Raw genomic sequence first — 18,799 nt, 5'->3', positions numbered from 1 at the left:
ATCCTAGATAAGATAGAATAAAACTAATCCTACTAGGAAAGCTGATCCTAATCAATTAAATCTAAGTACATCTCAAGGTGTCACACGAATACACTTAATGTGGGGTCCACAGTTTCCTACACTCCCCCTCAAGTTGGGTAGTAGATATTTGTCATTCCCAACTTCCATAGATCTTCTTGAGATGTAATCCTTTTTCTGATAAAATGTCGATCCACTTTGATATGCTTAGTTCTGTCGTGCTATACTGGATTATGGGCTATATTTATGGTAGCCTGATTATCACAGTACAACATTAGGGGTTTCTCATAAACAATACCCAATTCTTCAAGTAATGATCTCAACCATAGAATCTCAGCCACACCATTTGCCATGGACCTATATTCAGCTTCAACACTTGAATGAGAAACAACACTTTGTTTCTTACTCTTCCAAGAGACCAGATTACCTCCTACAAAGGCACAATATCCAGAGGTAGAACTTCGGTCTAACACACCCAGCCCAATCAGCATCTGTGTAGACTTCTATCTTCATGTGGTCATTTTTCTTGAACAAAATGCCTCTGCCTGGGGACCTCTTCAAATATGCTATAATATCCTTTCAACCGCAAGGAGGTGAGTAGTTCTAGAAGAGTGCATATACTAACTAACTACACTGACTGCATAACTGATGTCAGGTCGTGTGAGGCAAAGATAAAGAAGCTTTCCAACTAACTGTTGAAACATAGCTTTATCTTCAATTGGCTCTCCACCCTCTGCACTAATCCTGTGGTTCTGTTCAATAGGTGTGTCCGTAGGCTTAATTCCAAACTTTCCTGTTTCTTCTAGCAGATCAAGAACATACTTTTGTTGAGAGACAAAAATCCCATGCTTGGATCTAGCTACCTCAATGCCCAAGAAGTACCGTTGTTCCCCCAGATCTTTTACCTCAAACTCTTGATGAAAAAGTTGCTTAAGAGACTCAATTTCACTAGTATCACTCCCGGATACTACAATATCGTCCACATACACGGCAAGCAAGGTTACGGAGGAACCCACCCTCTTAATAAACAAGGTGTGGTCTGACTGAGCCTGCACATATCCGAACCTATCAAGGGCTCGTCTGAATCTGTCAAACCATGCTCTGGGGGACTATTTTAATCCATATAGAGTTTTGTTCAACTGACAAACCTTTCTTGTCTCCGTACCATAAAATCTCGGAGGCAACTACATGTAAACTTCTTCCTGTAAGTCTCCATTGAGAAAGGCGTTTTTAACATCCATCTGATACAATAGCCAAGAGTAACTAGCTGCAAGAGATAATAGTACTCTGATAGTGGTCATCTTTGCTACTGGTGCAAAAGTTTCTAAGTTGTCAATACCATATGTCTGAGTAAATCCTTTTGCAACTAATCGGGCCTTATACCTTTCAACTGAACCATTAGCATTATGTTTCACAATGAATACCCATCTACATCCAATCGGTTTCTTTCTTTTAGGTTGATCAACTATCTCCCAGGTATTGTTTCTGATGAAGGCATCCATTTCTACTTTTATTGCATCTTTCCATTCTGGTACTTTCAATGCTTCCTGTATTGTTCTGGGAATGGGAATATTAGCAATGGATGTGAGAAAAGACTTATAGGAGGGAGACAAATGATCATAGGATAGGAACTGAGAAATGCAGTGAGTTGCAGTGCAATGGTGTTTGCCTTTACGGACTACTATTGGAGAGATCAAAGTCACTGAATGAAGGTGAAGGCTCCATGGTTGGATGTCTCTCATCTGTAGTATCTGTGGTACCTGGATCTAGATTTGTAGAAGGAACTGGGGCTACTGTGGTACCTAGATCTGGATCTGTAGAAGGAATTGGGGCTACTATGGTACTAGGATCTGGATATGTAGAGGGGACCGGGACTAGCCTGCATTGCTGATGTCCAAAATCGACCTGTCTACATCGTCTATGATAGACTCTCACATCCTTGCACCTTTGACATCCTTCCCCATTACATCCTTCTTCACTTAATGAGATTGGAAAAGGAACTTCCAATGAGCTACTCCTGGCTTCACTGTTCTCCCCCTAAGGAGAAACCCTTGGATAATAGGGTTTATCCTCAAAGAAGGTGGCATCCATTGAGACATCTTTTTCCAAAAGTCGGTTCATAATAGGAATATCCCTTTTGAGTTTGGGCATAACCAAGGAAAATACATTTGGAGGCCTTGGGATCAAATTTGGAACGATGAGGCCCAAGGATTTGAACGAACCAAGTGCACCCAAAGGTTTTGAGGGTAATGGTAAACAATTCTTTATCAGGGTATAAAAGGGTAAATGGAGTTTTCATGTCAAGAACCCGTGAGGGAATCCGATTGATGAGATAAACAGCTGTAAGAACAGCATCCCCCCAAAAATGTATAGGCACATTTGAGGTAAACATAATGCCTCTGGCTACCTCCAATATGTGTCTATTCTTTCTTTCAGCAACCCCATTCTGCTGTAGTGTATGTGGGCAGGTACTCTGATGGATAATCCCATGATCAAACATGTAGGAGGCTAATGGGTTTGCAAAATATTCTTTTGCATTACTGGATCTAAAAATTTTAATTTTCACCCCAAATTGGGTTAAAATCATATGATGAAAGATCTGGGTTAATGTTGGAACCTCATCTCGAGAACGCATAAAGTAAACCCAAGAAAATTGAGTGTAATCATCAACAAATAATAGGAAATATCTGGGCAGTGGTATGATAGGGTCCCCAAACATCAGTATGCACAATTTCAAAAGGAATATTGCTTTTGTTATTACTTAATGAATAGGTCGTCCTACGATGTTTTGCAAGCTCACCACTTTCACATTTCAAACTAGTCATCTGGACAGATTCAAATATACTAGGAAACAAACTTTTCAAAGCCTGAAAGGATAAATGGCCCAATCTATTATGCCAAAGCATCACTTGATCAACAGACTGAGAAACAAAGGATTTCTTAGTTTTACTATCTTTCTGATGAGCACTTCCTTCAAGTAGGTAGATTCCATTTGTCTCACGGCCAATCCCAATCACCTTCCTTGTTTCTAGATCCTAAAAAACTTATTGATTAGGAAAAAAGGTTATTGACAATTCTGCCCTTTTGTAATTGTGTCAGAGCAGCTCGGGTAGCAGCTAGGGTATCTAGAGGGGTACCTGCACTATCAGTGTTGACAGCCATATTGGCATTACCCTTTTTGTTTCTGAGTTTTGCTGGAATTAGATGTGGATGCAACTTCCAACAAATGTCTTTGGTGTGTTTAGGTTTCTTGCAATGTTCACAAACTAGGTCATTTTTAGCCTCTTTCTTCATATCCCTTTCCTTATCTCCCCCTGACTTGGGTTTAACTGCTGCCAGGGCAGATTCAAAAGGTTGCTGCTGTAACATAACCTTTCTCCTAGTCTCTTCACTGTGCACTAGGGAATAGGCTTGAAATAGAGTCACACTTTCTCTTGTCAATAGTTGTTGTCTTACAATATCATATTCAGAATTCAGACCAACCAAGAACTCAAATACTCTATTAGTTTCAATTTGCTTTTTGTAAGTCTGTGCATCTTTCTGACTCTCCCATTCAATTGTCTCAAGGTTGTCAATCTCATGCCACAGGGATTTTGGGGTTGAGAAATAAACAGAGACCTGTTTCTCCCCTTGTCTGAGATTTTTTACCTCACATTTCAGCTCATAAGCCCTAGCAACATTAAGGGGCTGAGAGTAGGTTTCTTTCACAACATCCCAAATTTCTTTAGCCGTTTTTGCCCATAAGTAATTTCGGTTGATGTGTGGCTGTATAGAGTTGCACAGCCATGTCATCACCAAATAATTTTCCTGAATCCACTTAGCATAAGTGGGATCCTCCTTGGTTGGTTCCCTCACATCTCCCAACCATAGTTGTCAAGGCGATGCCTAGGCGACAAGGCACCCTTGGAGGCTCGCCTCGCCCAGTCGCTAGCAGTTTTGTGCACTAGGTTATAAAATACTTTTATATTTTTAATTTTTTGACATTATAATTATAAAATAGACATTATTAAACTAGAATATTCATTTTATGTGTTTATATACTAATTTATTTTTATTATTTTCTTATTTTCTTAGGGTTTAATCAATGCAACATTGCTAACTGTTGTATTGAACCCATGGTTCACAATATTGATACACCTTTGTGTATTGGCAGAGGTGTATCGGTACTTATAACGATACTCCCCCTATTTTTTTTATTTCTTTGGTTTTCAATTTCATTTTTAAATATATATTATTTAAAAAAAAATGGGCCCCCAAAAAACACCTGTAAACAGGTATCAGGACCCCAAAGAGACAATACAATACACCCGATATGGGGCATATCGTATCGAAATTTTGATCCTTGATTGAACCCTCAAAATTTTCAAAACCTGAACCTATAAGCAAAGGAAGAACTTAAAATTTTGTCTAATCAACACATTTTCTTCTTCCATGTCTTCTTCTTCTTCCACCTTTTCTTTTCTTCTTTCCTATAACAAAAGTAGGGGTTCAGCCTCTATATTTTTTGAATTTTCTTTACTTTGTTCTTTTTCTTCTCATAAAATGTTGATTTTCTAGACTTAAACATGAAACTTATACTTTTCTTATGAAAATTATGAATAATTATTAAGGAAAGATGGTTATGGAACCTAGGGAACTACCCTAGGATATATGGTCTTACTTCAAAAAAATTCATGGCGCTTAGGCAACTAGGTGCCCCCCTGTTGCCTAGACTCGCCTTCGCGCCTTGAAAACTATGCTCTCAACAAACAGTTCAGCTTTCCTCTTCCCCCAATGGCCATCATGGCTGATTGGGCCCATTCTAAGTAGTTTGAACCATCAAACTTTACAGTTGTAATCTGGAAGCTGTTTTCAGCCACGCTGCCTGAACCAGCCCCCAAAACACCCTCCCCTTGGCTTTTAAACTCCATTAGATCGCTTCCTAATTACTGTACCAATCGGCCTACTGGGTCTGTAGCAGGTAACAAGAGGGTTCTGATTCAGAAACCCTAATTTTGTGACAGTCGGCCTATTGAGACTGAACTGTATCAGTCCTATTGAAAAAAAAAAAAAAAACTACTGGATCTTCCAGAGCAAAGGAAAAATCAAGGGAGACAAATCTGATTACCTCCCTGAAGCAATAACAGCCCTGAAACTTGAGGGTTTTCTCTTAAACCCTAAAAGGAATGCAGAAAGGAAGGGTTTTTTTCTTAACCGTACCTCTTATATCAAGAGATCCTTGCTGCTGATTTCAAGAAAGGCTTGAAAACTTACCAAAAGATTCTGAGAAACTCTGGTCTTGATAATCAACTTCAGTCTTGAATAGAAAAAACCGGTCTTGAACCAGAATTCTTCTGAATTTTTTATTGCCACCTCTAGTCTTGATCAAGAACTGATCTTGATCCTCTTCTCTTCCTCTGATTCTTCCTGGTTATCAAAGATCTGATCCAATCTTTGGACTGCTGCTGTAGATAACCTCCAAGAATCAGCCAAAGGAGCTTTCTCTATTCTTCTAGCCCTAGGCAGTTCTCATGTGGTCGGCTGGATCAAACTTACATGAGAAGCCCTAAGTTTGGCTCTGATACCAAGTAGTCGTACAAGACTACAAAGACTCTTTAGGTTTTGAACAGAAAATAAAAGAGAAGAAGAAAAAGAGAAGAAGAGAGATGGAGAAGGAGCACTCGTGGGAGAAGCTTTGAAAGAAGAGAGTGGTTGGAGTGCTTAAAACAGCCGCCCCACTCCTTAATTTATATACATAGTTTCCTAATTGTAAAAGAACTTTAATGCTTACATGGCAATAAAAGATAAGATTAAAATAAAACTAATCCTAGATAAGATAGAATAAAACTAATCCTACTAGGAAAGCTGATCCTAATCAATTAAATCTAAGTACATCTTAGGGTGTCACACGAATACACTTAATGTGCGGTCCACAGTTTCCTACAAAATGTATCTTCCTTGGCTACTCTATGACCCAGAAAGGGTATAAATGCTACAATCCTATTACTCGGAAATCCTTTGTTTGTCCTAATGTTACATTTTTTGAATCGGTGCCATTACTTCTCTGGTTCTGATATCCATCCTTTGCCTACGGAGGTTCCTCTTCCCTTTCTGGTTGATAATTCCATTCCGGTGGTTCCCCTTGTGCCTGAGTCTCCCCCGTTCCCATTGCAGGAGCGTACTGAAAGACCACCAATTTGTTAAATGTATACTCATCAATAGAGACCAGCACCTCGACCATCTTCTACTCCGGCAGCAGATCCAGCACCTTCCACAATTGAATTGGCTTTTGGTCTTGACCTTCCTATTGCATTGCGGAAAACGTAGCTGCACACTACACCCCATATCCAATTATGTTTTTGTATCTCACATTTCTACTTCCCATCGCTAGTTTATTACCCTGTTGTCCTCTGTATCCATACCTAAGGATGTTCAGGAGGCTCTCACATCGCCAGGGTGGCGAAAAGCTATGGAAGAGGAACTCTCTACTCTTCATCACAATCCATACATGGGAATTCACCACTCTTCCCCCAGGTAAGCATGTTGTTGGTTGTAAATGGGTGTATGCTGTTAAGTATCTACTAGATGGGAGAGTGGAATGCCTGAAAGCTCGTTTAGTTGCAAAAGGGTACTCTCAATTTTATGGTGTAGATTATGTCAAAACCTTTTTTCTCCAGTTGCAAAGATTGGCTCCGTACGTGTGTTGATTTCCTTTGTTGTCATTGCATGATTGGCCTCTATTTCAGCTTGATATTAAAAATGCCTTTCTCCATGGGGATCTTCTAGAAGAGGTGTACATGGAGCAACCACCAGAGTTTGTTGCTCAGGGGGAGGATGGTAAGGTGTGTAAGCTCAAGAAGGTGATTTATGAGCTCAAACAGTCTCCCCGTGCTTGGTTTGGAAAATTTAGTGAGGTGGTGAAGGAGTTTGGAATGAGACAATGTCAAGTTGATCATTCAGTATTTAGCTATGACTCTGTGGCCAGGAAGATCTTGCCGATAGTTTATATGGATGACATAGTCATAACTGGCAGTGATAGAGTTGAGATTGATAGATTCAAGACTTTCGTACAAGATCACTTTTAGACAAAAGATCTTGGAAAGTTGAAGTATTTCCTGGGTAAAGAAGTTGCTAGATCAAAGCAAGGCATAGTCCTCTGTCAGTGGAAATATGTGAAGTTGGGAAACCAGTTGAAACAGGGTTGCTAGGTGCTAATCCAGCTGAAACTCCCATGGAACTGAATGTGAAGTTGGGAAGTGACAGGTGAATTGTTTGATAACCTAGGAAGGTATAGAAGGTTAGTGGGAAAACTGAATTGTCTAACTATCACTAAGCCTGATATCTCATTTGTTGTTAGCGTGGTAAGCCAGTTTATGCAGAGTCCTTGAGTACCTCACTGGGATGCAGTTCTTAGGATTGTGCGGTATTTGAAGGGGGCTCCAGGTCGTGGGTTACTACTGTACAAGCCAGGATTTGTATCAGACAGAAGACCCGCCGACGCAGATTGGGCTGGATCTGTATCAGACAGAAGATCCACTACAAGTTATTGCACCTTTCTTGGAGGAAATCTTGTGACTTGGAAGAGCAAGAAGCAGAATGTGGTAGAAAGGTGCAGTGCAGAAGCAGAATACAGGGCCATGGCTCACACTGCATGTGAACTAGTGTGGTTGAAGAATCTATTGCAGGAAATCGGGTTCTCAATAAGCAAACCCATGAAGCTATACTGTGACAATCAAGCTGCAATTCACATCTCATCCAACCCAGTTTTCCATGAGAGAACTAAACACATAGAGGTAGATTGTCACTTTGTAAGGGAAAAGGTCATCAATGGTGTGATAAGGACAGAGCATGTGAGAACAAGTGATCAATGGGCAGATCTGTTCACAAAAGGGTTGAGTTCAGGAAGAGTGAGCTACATATGTAACAAGCTGGAATTATATGATATATATTCTCCAGCTTGAGGGGGAGTGTTAGAGTTGACTAAACAGGGGCATTTCAATCTTTTCCATATCAGTAATGTATGAGTTATATGCCTTCTGTCTAGGCAGGGGCATTTATGTCCTTGTACACTTATTTACTAAGTCTAAATATATGGTCGACTGGGTTAGACTCTTTGTCTTCTCAGTTCGACACTTTTCTCCTTTCTCTCTCTTCTCAGTTCGGCTGAACACTAACACTTACCAAACAAAGGATATGACAGTGAATAAAGAATAGTGGAAGCCCATATACTTGGGACAAGGCTTAGTTGAGTTGAGTAGTTTAACCAAACAAAGGATGGCAGTGAACAGAGAAGAAGGATATTTATATGTTGGATGATCCATTAAGGAATTCTTTCATTTAAGTTTAGCACTTCTTAAGCATAGAGGAGATTAGAACAAGGAACTTATTACTTATCAAAAAAAAAAAAAAGGACTTGAACAAGTAACCGAAGTATTCAATGTGAAATCTATAGAAACTTTTCCACTATAAGAGAGAAGAACAAAGAATTCTTTGTTTGGTTGCCAGGACTCCAGCTACTCAACAGCTTTATATATGAAGCCGTACAATCTCAATGTCTGATTATAGCAAGTAAACTTTCAATTCCAGCACTTCATCCAGATTTAGTAAAATGTTATAGTAGTTAGTACTTAAAGGCCAAGATACATTTACATAATATGCAACCTGATACTTACTTTGTTATTATTTATGTGAATAGCAAGGGCTAATATCTATCTTTTTTTTTTTGTTTCAGATAACAACACTTGAACCCATGATTGCAGGATTGCAAGAAGCATTGCCAAAATCTATTGGACTGCTTCCTTTTGATGGAGGTGTTGCAGGTATAAAGTATTGTACATGTAACCAATATTCGGAAAATAATTGTTGTATCATAAATGGTACCCAAGGTTGAACTAAATCAAATAATGAATCACCATAGATTATAAAATCATTACTACTTTTTATAAATTTGCAATAGTCAATTTTGACTTGAAAGTCCATTAACCCACGTAATGGCTGTTTAAGCTTCATATGATGGAGAAATAACTTGATAAGTTTTCTTAATAACTAAATTAATCTTATAGTAGTAGGGGTCTGAAAACCAGAACTCCTTGAAAAAATTAAAAAGGAAAAAAAGGGATGACAAACTATAGAACTAGGTCTGCATTGAATTTATTCAAATTGCATAAATCATACAAACTTTAATATTCATGAATCAAGTCATATAATTCAAACAGTAATTATATGGTTCTTTTTTAGAAAAGGGTTCATACATAAGATTCAAATTGGAACCTCATGATTGAAATCATGATCATATACAATTCTAACAACTATGTACTTGTAACCCAACATTAGAACTAGGTTGTTAAGTATAGCTTTTGTTTCTCCCACGGTTTAAGCAGTTCTCTTTATTTTGAAAACTAGGTAGGTTTTTGCGAAGGAGAAAAGGAGGAATTGACAAATTTACAGAGGGGTGGTATCCCTGTTTGAAAAGGTCTCCAACCTCAAAGTAAATTGGAGCAAAAGTTGTGTAGCAGGGTTAAGTCAGGAGAGAGGAGAGGTTGAAAGCTTAGCTAGCTTGTTGTATTGTGAAGTAGGTGAATGGCCATAGTACCTTGGTCTACCTTTGGGAGGGAACCCCACTTCTGTCAGCTTCTGTGATCCGGTAGTGGAAAGATTCACAAAAAGGCTTGCTGGCTGGAAGAGAAACTACATTTCTCTAGGAGGTAGAATAACCCTAATAAAGTCAACATTGACTAATTTGCCAGTCTATTACCTCTCAACCTTTAGGGTCCCCTTAAAAGTGGCCAATAAACTGGAGAAACTGATGAGAGACTTCTTGTGGGAGCCAGGGGATACAAAAAAGGATCATTTGGTAAAATGGGAGGTGGCTTTAAGGAGTAGGGATAGTGGAGGCCTAGGGGTAGGAAACATTAAACTAAGGAATTTGGCACTGCTGGGTAATGGTTGTGAAGATTTCCCTTGGAACAAGACAACTTATGGCATAAGGTCATTGTAAGTGATAACACTCAGATTAGATGTTCGTATATCAGAAGAAAGAGAAGGAAAAGAGAGAGAGAGAGAAGGAGAAGAAGAAAGAGAAGAAAAAGGAGAAAAGTCACAGCCAAACTAGAGAGAAAAAATCAAATCCCTCTAGTCGGCCCTTCTTTTATTTATACTCTTCTAAGATATACAGGATTACCATTGTGCCCTCACTTAAGTGAGAGCCACATCAGCTGAGCAATACATATATAACTAAACATAAAAGAACTGTACTACCCTTGTACAGCCGACTCTAACACTCCCCCTCAAGCTGGTGAGTATATGTCATATAGTCCCAGCTTATTACAAATTGTAGTCCACTCTTCCCCGATTCAACCCTTTGGTAAACAGATCTGCCCATTGATTTCCTGTGTTCACATATGTTGTACTTATCACTCCACTAAGTACCTTTTCGCGTACAAAGTGGCAATCCACTTCTATGTGCTTTGTCCTTTCGTGAAACACTGGGTTAGAGGAGATATGAACTGCAGCTTGGTTATCACAGTATAGCTTCATAGGAGTGTCAATCGAGTATCCCATCTCCTCTAGTAGATGCTTCAACCACACAAGTTCGCATGTCGTGTGAGCCATAGCCCTATATTCAGCCTCTGCACTGCTTCTTGCTACCACTGTCTGCTTCTTACTCTTCCATGTCACTAAGTTCCCACCAAGAAAAGTGCAATACCCTGTAGTGGACCTTCTGTCAGATATGGACCCAACCCAATCAGCATCCGTGTATCCCTCTATCTCAAGACTTCCTCCACTCTTATTCAACAAACCACGACCTGGAGCACCCTTCAAATACCTCACAATCCTTAGGACTGCCTCCCAGTGTGGGATTCTAGGATTCTGCATAAATGGACTCACTACACTGACCGCAAATGAGATATTAGGTAATTAAGCTTACCCACCAGCCTTCTATACCTTCCCGGATCCTCAAACTCCTCACCTGTATCACTACCCAATCTAACATTCAGTTCCATAGGTGTTTCAGCTAGTCTGGCACCCAACAACCCTGTTTCTTCTAGCAAATCAAGAACATATTTCCTCTGGCACTGATTAATACCATTCTTGGACCTTGCAACCTCTATCCCTAGGAACTATCTTAATTTGCCAAGATCCTTTGTCTGGAAGTGATCATGCAAGTAAGTCTTCAACCTGTCAATTCCTGGTCCGTCACTGCCTGTGATAACAATGTCATCTACATATACCACCAAGAGAATCTTCCTAGCATTTGATTCATAGCTGAATACGGAATGGTCAACCTGACACTGTTTCATTCCAAACTTCTTCACCACTTCACTAAATCTCCCAAACCATGCACGGGGAGATTGTTAAGTCTATAAATAGCCTTCTTAAGTTGACATACCTTCTCACCCTCCCCCTCAGCCACAAACCCCGGTGGTTGCTCCATGTACACCTCCTCAAGATCACCATGTAAAAAAGCATTCTTGATGTCAAGCTGAAACAAGGGCTAATCAAACATAGCAGCAAGAGAAATCAGAACACGAACTGACCCAATTTTGGCAACCGGAGAGAAGGTGTCCGTGTAATCAATACCATACTGCTGTGAATAACCTTTGGCAACTAACCAAGCTTTCAACCGTTCAACACTTCTATCAGGTAAGTATTTAACCGTGTACACCCACTTACAGCCGACCACATGCTTACCAGGAGGAAGAGTGGTGAGGTCCCACGTATGAGTACGAGTCAGGGCCGAGAGTTCTTCTTCCATTGCTTGGCGCCACCATGGAGAATAGAGGGCTTCCTGGACATCCTTGGGAATAGAGACAGAGGATAACATAGAAACAAACTGTCGATGGGAAGCTGAAAGGTGAGATACAGAAACATAATTGGAAATGGGATGGAGAGTGCAACTGCGTTTACCTTTCCACAAAGCAATAGGAAGATCAAGGTTAGAACATGGGGTTGGGGTTGGGGCTGGGGTGGGATCAACTGCCGGATTTGTCGACAGTGACGAAGCTAGGGGAGGAGCTGATGCCTGACAATGTGTATACACTTGCCGGATAGGTGGTCCTCTCTTAGGTAGCTACACCAGAAGCGAAGAGTGGGTCACAACCAGAACATGAGGAACGGGATCCTCAACAGGAACTGGAAGAGGAGGTGATGGCAACAGAGGAGAAGTATCCGGCCTAGAGAAGAAAGGAACAGACTCAAAAAACGTAACATCAGAACACACAAAAGAACGTCAAGAACAAAGGTTATAACACTTATACCCTTTTTGAGTCCTAGAATAGCCAAGAAAGACACACTTAGTGGATCTAGCATCTAACTTGTCCATTCCAAGCCCAAGATTATGAACGAAACACACGCATCCAAAAACTCTGGGAGTAAGGGGAAAATGAGACAACATGGGAAATAGAACAGAGAAAGGAGACTGACCTTCAAGGATAGACAAGGGCGTGCGGTTAATAAGAAAGCAAGATGTAAGTACAGCATCACTCCAAAAGGGTTTGGGGACATTCATCTGATCTAAGAGGGACCGAGTAGTTTCCAAAAGGTGACGGTTCTTTCTTTCAGCCACCCCATTTTGTTGAGGGGTGTAGGTACATGAGGTTTGATGGATAATGCCATGTTGTTCCAAATATTCTTGAAAGTGTGTGGAAAAATACTCGCGGTCATTATCAGAACGAAGAATTTTAATATGTACACCAAATTGATTGCGAATTTCAGCATAAAATTTTTGGAAGATAGAAAACAATTCACTCTTTTCTTTCATAAGGTAAAGCCATGTCATCCTTGAATAATCATCAACAAAAATTACTAAGTACTTGTAACCATTATAAGACACTACTCTGTTTGGACCCCAGATGTTCGAATGAACTAAAGAAAAAGGACTCGATGTACGACTATCAACTCTAGGACTAAAGGAGACATGATGATATTTCCCAAACTGACACAACTCACAATTTAAATTAAAAAGACGACGCAACGATGGAACAAGTAACTGAAGAGCTCTAAGAGACGGATGACCAAGTCTGCAGTGCCACTAATGAGGGGAGAGAGATGACTGAAGAGTTGTTGTCGAACCACCTCCATCAAGATTATACAGTCCACCAGCTCTAATGTGTATTGATGATCTTGACTGTGGCCAATTTGGAAAAGCAGTTGCCATAGAAGGCTAGACTGTCCTTCCCAATCTACAGATTGTTCCAACCTGATGCCACCAAACTAAGGTAATGTGGCTGCTATTTCAAGTTTTCCTAATGGTTTGCCTTCTCCTGTTGTTGATGTGATTGCACCTACGGTGAACTCATGATACGTGCCTTGGGAGAACTCACCCCTAAAAGCTAGCTGTTAGAGGGAGGGAACCCAAGCACAACAGTATCCCATACCACCGATGTGGGATATCACACATTAGCATCCCATACTACCAATGTGGGACAAATGGATCGCAACAACTCATCTTCTCCAATTGTTCTTTATTGCAAGGATTAAAGCTTGCCTAATTAGCAGGATTGCTGAACTGCAAGTAGAGGGAGACTGCCAAGTATTTAGTAATTGATTAAAATCAGGGTAGGATATGCTTTCATTGCTGAGATTTTTGGCAAGACAAGCTAGAACAGTGGCCTCTAATCTGAATTCCTCATCGGATGGATACACATATTGGTGAATAATTTGGTAGATATTTGTAATTGGGTTGTAGCATCAATCTTATCAGAGGTGTTTTTGCTAGTTTGCCTTTATACTATTTATCTATCATTAAGATTCTGGCAAAGATAGTGGACCAATTGGAAAGAATTCAAAGAGAACATTCTAAACACACATTGGGGTTATGTGTAACTTTCCAGTTTTTCCCATCTATCTCCAAAGTCCAAGGCATAGCTGGAAACCGGTTCGGGTTCAATGTTTGGGGTCTAACCCTAGTAGTTGAGACAAGCTGCTCCACCTATTTGGCAACACACCAGTGTCAACTTTGGAAAAATAAATTCCCCAAGTCTATCCAACGGCTAAAAACATTCTAAACTAACACGAGTCTCATAAATGTCCAGTTTAAGGGATAATTCACAAAAAACATACCAATATCAACATGAAACAATAATGTACTTTATTCATTTACAAATAAATGCTATGTACATCATTTTGATTGGATCTAAGGGCATACACTGTCTAACAGCCCCAACATACCCAGATATTTGACCCTTGATGGATCTCATTGGTTGGCATATCAAAGACAATTCAGTCCAAAACCTAGTGCAATGTCATAATCAAGTCTAGGGTTAAGTTTTAACTTTCCGGTTTTGCTTATCCATCTCCAAAGTCTAGGGCATAACTGGAAATTGGTTTGAGTTTAGCGTTTCTTCCAAACACCCACTGGCTGTGCTTAGGGTCCAACCCTAGCAGCTAAGACAAGCTTCTCCACCAATTTGGCAACACACCAGTGTCAGCCTTGTTAGGATAAACTTCCCAAGTCTATCCAATTGATGAAAACATTCTAAACTAACATGAGTCTAACATATGTAAAGGAAGGTAATCTATTCTTTGCTTTATTGCAGACTTGATCCTTTTATTAGACCACATAGAGGGTATATCATATACTTGTAAACCAGTTTTTAGCTTATCTTAAACTGTTTTTTTTAACCTGTGTTAAGGAGAAAGGTAGCATCAGGTTGGGACCCAGCACATAACTTATTTCCAGATTCCTTTTTTACATGAATTCTGAATTTTTGCTTAAAAAACAAAGATAATGAAGATCTTAAACTGAACCCATTTGTTCTAAATTATTTGTTCTTTCATTTTTTCCCACATCACCTGATATATTTTAATATATGTCTAATTTCTATCTGCAGGCTGTCAAAGAATAGTCAGAGAACAATTGAACTGGGGATCAAAGTTAGAACTAAAGTCAGAGGTTCTGCATGGCATAAAAGAAATTGGAAGTGTATTATATTTGCTGGGGCTTCTTGATACTGTGCTGGTTAGAATAATATCTTCTGCCAACAAGAATCAGTTTTCATAACTGTTTGGAATCAAAATCTATTTCATGAACTACAGTGGTATATAGATATGAATGTATCATAGTGCTACAGAATGCAACACCAAAATCTGGATATGCTTCCTTTTATGGCCTTTCACCCTCTTCCTAAAGATTCTGGCTTTAGGTCTCTCTCTACCCTTTTTCCTATAAAATAGATTCCTCCACTTATACCAAAAATCAATAAATCCAGCAACACTTTATTGTGCCTTTCATCTCAATTTTCGGAAACCATACTAGAATCTTCAACCCCAACTGCAGTGTCAGACCGTCAGTAGCTGTGGCACTGGCAGCCTATGTTACTTTTGGACCTCCATCTTTAGGACATGAAAACAAAGCTCATGTCTGAGATTAGAATTCTGGTGTCTTACATACTTTTCATCTTTCTCTTAGGTGTTGAAGGTCATATATATGGCTTTAATTGATGCTGAAGATTAAAACTTGATTTGCTTGTGAGTTGAATACAGAGCTTAATGAGTTAAGATCATGAATCATCATGATGGAGTTAGCTCTAGGGAAAAAGTCAAAACCAACATTTGCCCTTCTTCATTATAGAAGAAAAACAAACAAGGAAAAAAGTTGAGAATTTTGAGTGTGTGAAGATGGAAGAGAGGAAGAAAGGTTTCAGACAAAGAGGAGAAGAAGAGATGGTGGAACAAAAGGGTTAGGAGAAGAGAGTTGATTGTGATTCTCTCTCCAGCCCACTCTACTTTTAATTCTCAAGTACAATTTAAGTACAAAAACTTAAACACCCTTAGATAGGGTGGCTGCACACTTAAACATCAAGTAATAAGCTATTAGGCCCATTAATAAAGTCCCATTAACACAAAAAGAAGTAAAGAATAACTATAAAGAAGAAAAACAAGGTCAACCCAGCAACTCAATACCAATAGCTGTCTTTTATTTCCATAGTCTTTCAGCAATTTACTTTTAATTTCCTTTATTCTTTACATTTTTGGTATAAGGAGTTTTGCAAGTATATATTGAACAAAAAACAAAGTTATCATCTTGATTTGTACAAATAGAGGCCATACAAAAGACTAGTCATTAGTAACATAGCTGACTGAAAGTTTTTGGTTCAATTTGTGGCATTTGTTGAGGAGAATAGAGATGATAATTTGGCATTAGATTTGACTATGATCTATAAGAATTTAACCAGTAACCACCTATTCTGATTACAAATATGATGTTCTTCATAGGTCATTTATTGTTGTAATTCAACCATCTATCTCTGAATGAATCGATATCATCTTTCAATGTTCTAATGGCTGTTTCTAACAGTTGTAAAATAACATGCATGACAGAGGGAAGCTGATACCACACATTTCATGCAGACTGCTCCATGGTTGGGCTTGATTCCTGGAGCTGATGGACAAATATTGCATTCTCAACCTGGTGATAGCCCAATTGTCACCCTCTTCAAATCTGCAACTGCTACAATTGCTTCACACCCTACATGTTCAAATCCAACATCCTTCTACACCATATCCAAACAGGCCGAAGCTGCTGGTTTGTACTTGCTATTGCCTATCATGCAACCTTTTGCTAAATGATGTAATGCTATAATTATTGCTTAACGGTGGGTGAAGTAGTTTGTATACAACTAAGCACAACTTGCCCTCTAAATATTTATTCTTGGGTTTCAAGGATCCTAGCAAGGTGCTGGTATTATTCAAATCTTCAACAATTAGCAAAGTATATACAGAAAATTAATTTTTCTTTTTCCCTTTCTATTGGAAAATGATTAATTGTTATATTACACCTGAGATATGCATATCCATATGAAATTCAACATTAGGTCATTTACATTCGAGACATCTGCAGTCTACACCACCAGAGTTGTTATTCTTTAAAAGAAAAAATAAAAAAGTATCATGCTTCTCTCTATTTTACATTTCATGAGTTGATCCCTAAAGTCAACTGTTAATTTATGTAGAGAAGATGAGCCAAATGGCCCATAACCCACAGTCGTCACTTATCTTTATATTTCTGTTCTATTTTTGTTAATGGGCCTTCTCTTATGGGCCTGTTAAACTCTTTTTATTTTGTTGAATTAGCTGGCCGCCCAATTAAGGGCCTACTTGTAATTTCAGAAATTAGTGATTAATTTTTTAATGAAAAGATTAGGGGAAGGAGGAGCTGTACGAACAAGCCTTCTCTTCACCCTTCTCACAACCAAACTCTTCTCCTCTTCTTCTTCTCCTCCTTCTTGCTGCTGCTATCTCCTTTGATTTATTCCTTCTTTTTAATCAATTCTCTTTGTGAATAAACCCTAGTTGTTTCTAGGTCAAAGTAGAGAAGAAGAAAGAAGAAAGAAAAGAGAAAGAAGAAGAAGAAGTAGAGGAGAAAAGTATTCGGCCAGACTAGAAGAGAGGATGTACAAAAGTACCTCTCCTAGCCGACCCACTTGACTTTTATTCATAAAACTTGAGTTGCAAGAAAGACAATTTTGTCCCTCATAGAAGATGGGACACATAACTTAAACTCAGATACAATAGACATTTCACTTTCAATAAGATACACCAGAATGACCAAAGTACCCCTGACTCGAGCATTCTAACACTCCCCCTCAAGCTGGAGAGTATATATCATATAGTCCCAGCTTGTTACAAATGTAATCTATTCTTCCCCGAGACAATCCTTTTGTGAAGATATCTGCCCACTCTTTTCCTGAGCTCACATGAGATGTAGTTATTACCCCACTTATCACTTTCTCTCTCACAAAGTGACAATCCACCTCAATATGTTTAGTTCTTTCATGGAAGACCGGATTGGATGAGATGTGAACAGCAGCTTGGTTATCACAGTATAGTTTCATGGGTTTGTCAATTGAGAAACCCATCTCCTGTAGTAGGTTCTTCAGCCATACTAGTTCACATGTGGTATGGGCCATAGCCCTGTACTCTGCTTCCGCACTACTTCTTGCCACCACTATTTGCTTCTTGCTCTTCCAAGTTACAAGATTGCCACCCAGGAAGGTACAATACCCTGTGGTTGACCTCCTGTCTGATACAGAGCCAGCCCAATCAGCATCTATGTACCCTACTATCTCAAGAGGTCCTCCTTTTTGGTATAACAGACCACGACCTGGAGCACCCTTTAGGTACCTAACAATTCTCAGAACAGCTTCCTAGTGAGAAACCCGGGGATGTTGCATAAACTGACTCACCACACTCACAGCAAATGATATATCTAGTCGGGTAATGGTTAGGTAGTTCAACTTTCCCACCAACCTTCTGTATCTTCCAGGATCATCAAACTCATCACCTGCATCCACACTTAACTTGGCATTGAGTTCCATGGGAGTCTCTGCTGGTTTAGCACCTAACAACCCTGTTTCTTCAAGTAGATCAAGAACATATTTCCTCTGGCATAGGTTGATTCCCTGTTGACCTCGCAACTTCTATTCCTAAGAAATACTTTAGCTTCCCCAGATCTTTCATATTGAAGTGGTCCTGTAAGAATTTTTTCAGCCTGTCAATTCCATTGCTGTCACTTCCAGTTATGACAATATCATCCACATACACGACTAGCAAGATTTTTCCATCTTTCGAGTTATAGCTAAACATGGAATGATCAACCTGACACTGTTTCATCCCAAAGGCCTTCACCACTTCACTGAACCTGCCGAACCATGCACGTGGAGATTGTTTCAGTCCATAGATTGCCTTTTTGAGCCTGCACACCTTACCAGCCTCCCCCTGAGCAACAAACCCTGGTGGTTGCTCCATATACACCTCCTCAACAAGATCACCATGTAGGAAGGCATTTTTTATGTCAAGTTGT

At 39.5% G+C, this 18,799-nt stretch overlaps 1 protein-coding gene across 2 annotated transcripts in view; it reads left to right on the top strand.

The window, feature by feature from the left end:
- PIR121 (transcription activator) overlaps positions 1 to 18,799 on the top strand; it is a 172,341-nt gene that overhangs the window by 123,276 nt on the left and 30,266 nt on the right. The window contains exons 26-28 of one of the 2 annotated variants that reach the window (XM_088894769.1): positions 8,729 to 8,816; positions 14,829 to 14,956; positions 16,318 to 16,522. In XM_088894769.1, the coding sequence (XP_088750895.1) occupies positions 8,729 to 8,816; positions 14,829 to 14,956; positions 16,318 to 16,522 (421 nt within the window). The remainder of the gene's footprint in view (positions 1 to 8,728; positions 8,817 to 14,828; positions 14,957 to 16,317; positions 16,523 to 18,799) is intronic. The other variant, XM_088894770.1, reaches the window with a different exon arrangement.

Source organism: Nelumbo nucifera, chromosome 1 (genome assembly GCF_055504915.1).
Source record: "Nelumbo nucifera cultivar China Antique chromosome 1, China Antique-T2T, whole genome shotgun sequence".
In the NCBI taxonomy this organism is placed as follows: Eukaryota; Viridiplantae; Streptophyta; class Magnoliopsida; order Proteales; family Nelumbonaceae; genus Nelumbo; species Nelumbo nucifera.
The sequence above is the reverse complement of the archived record's forward strand: the minus strand, read 5'-3'. Positions and strand labels throughout refer to the sequence as shown.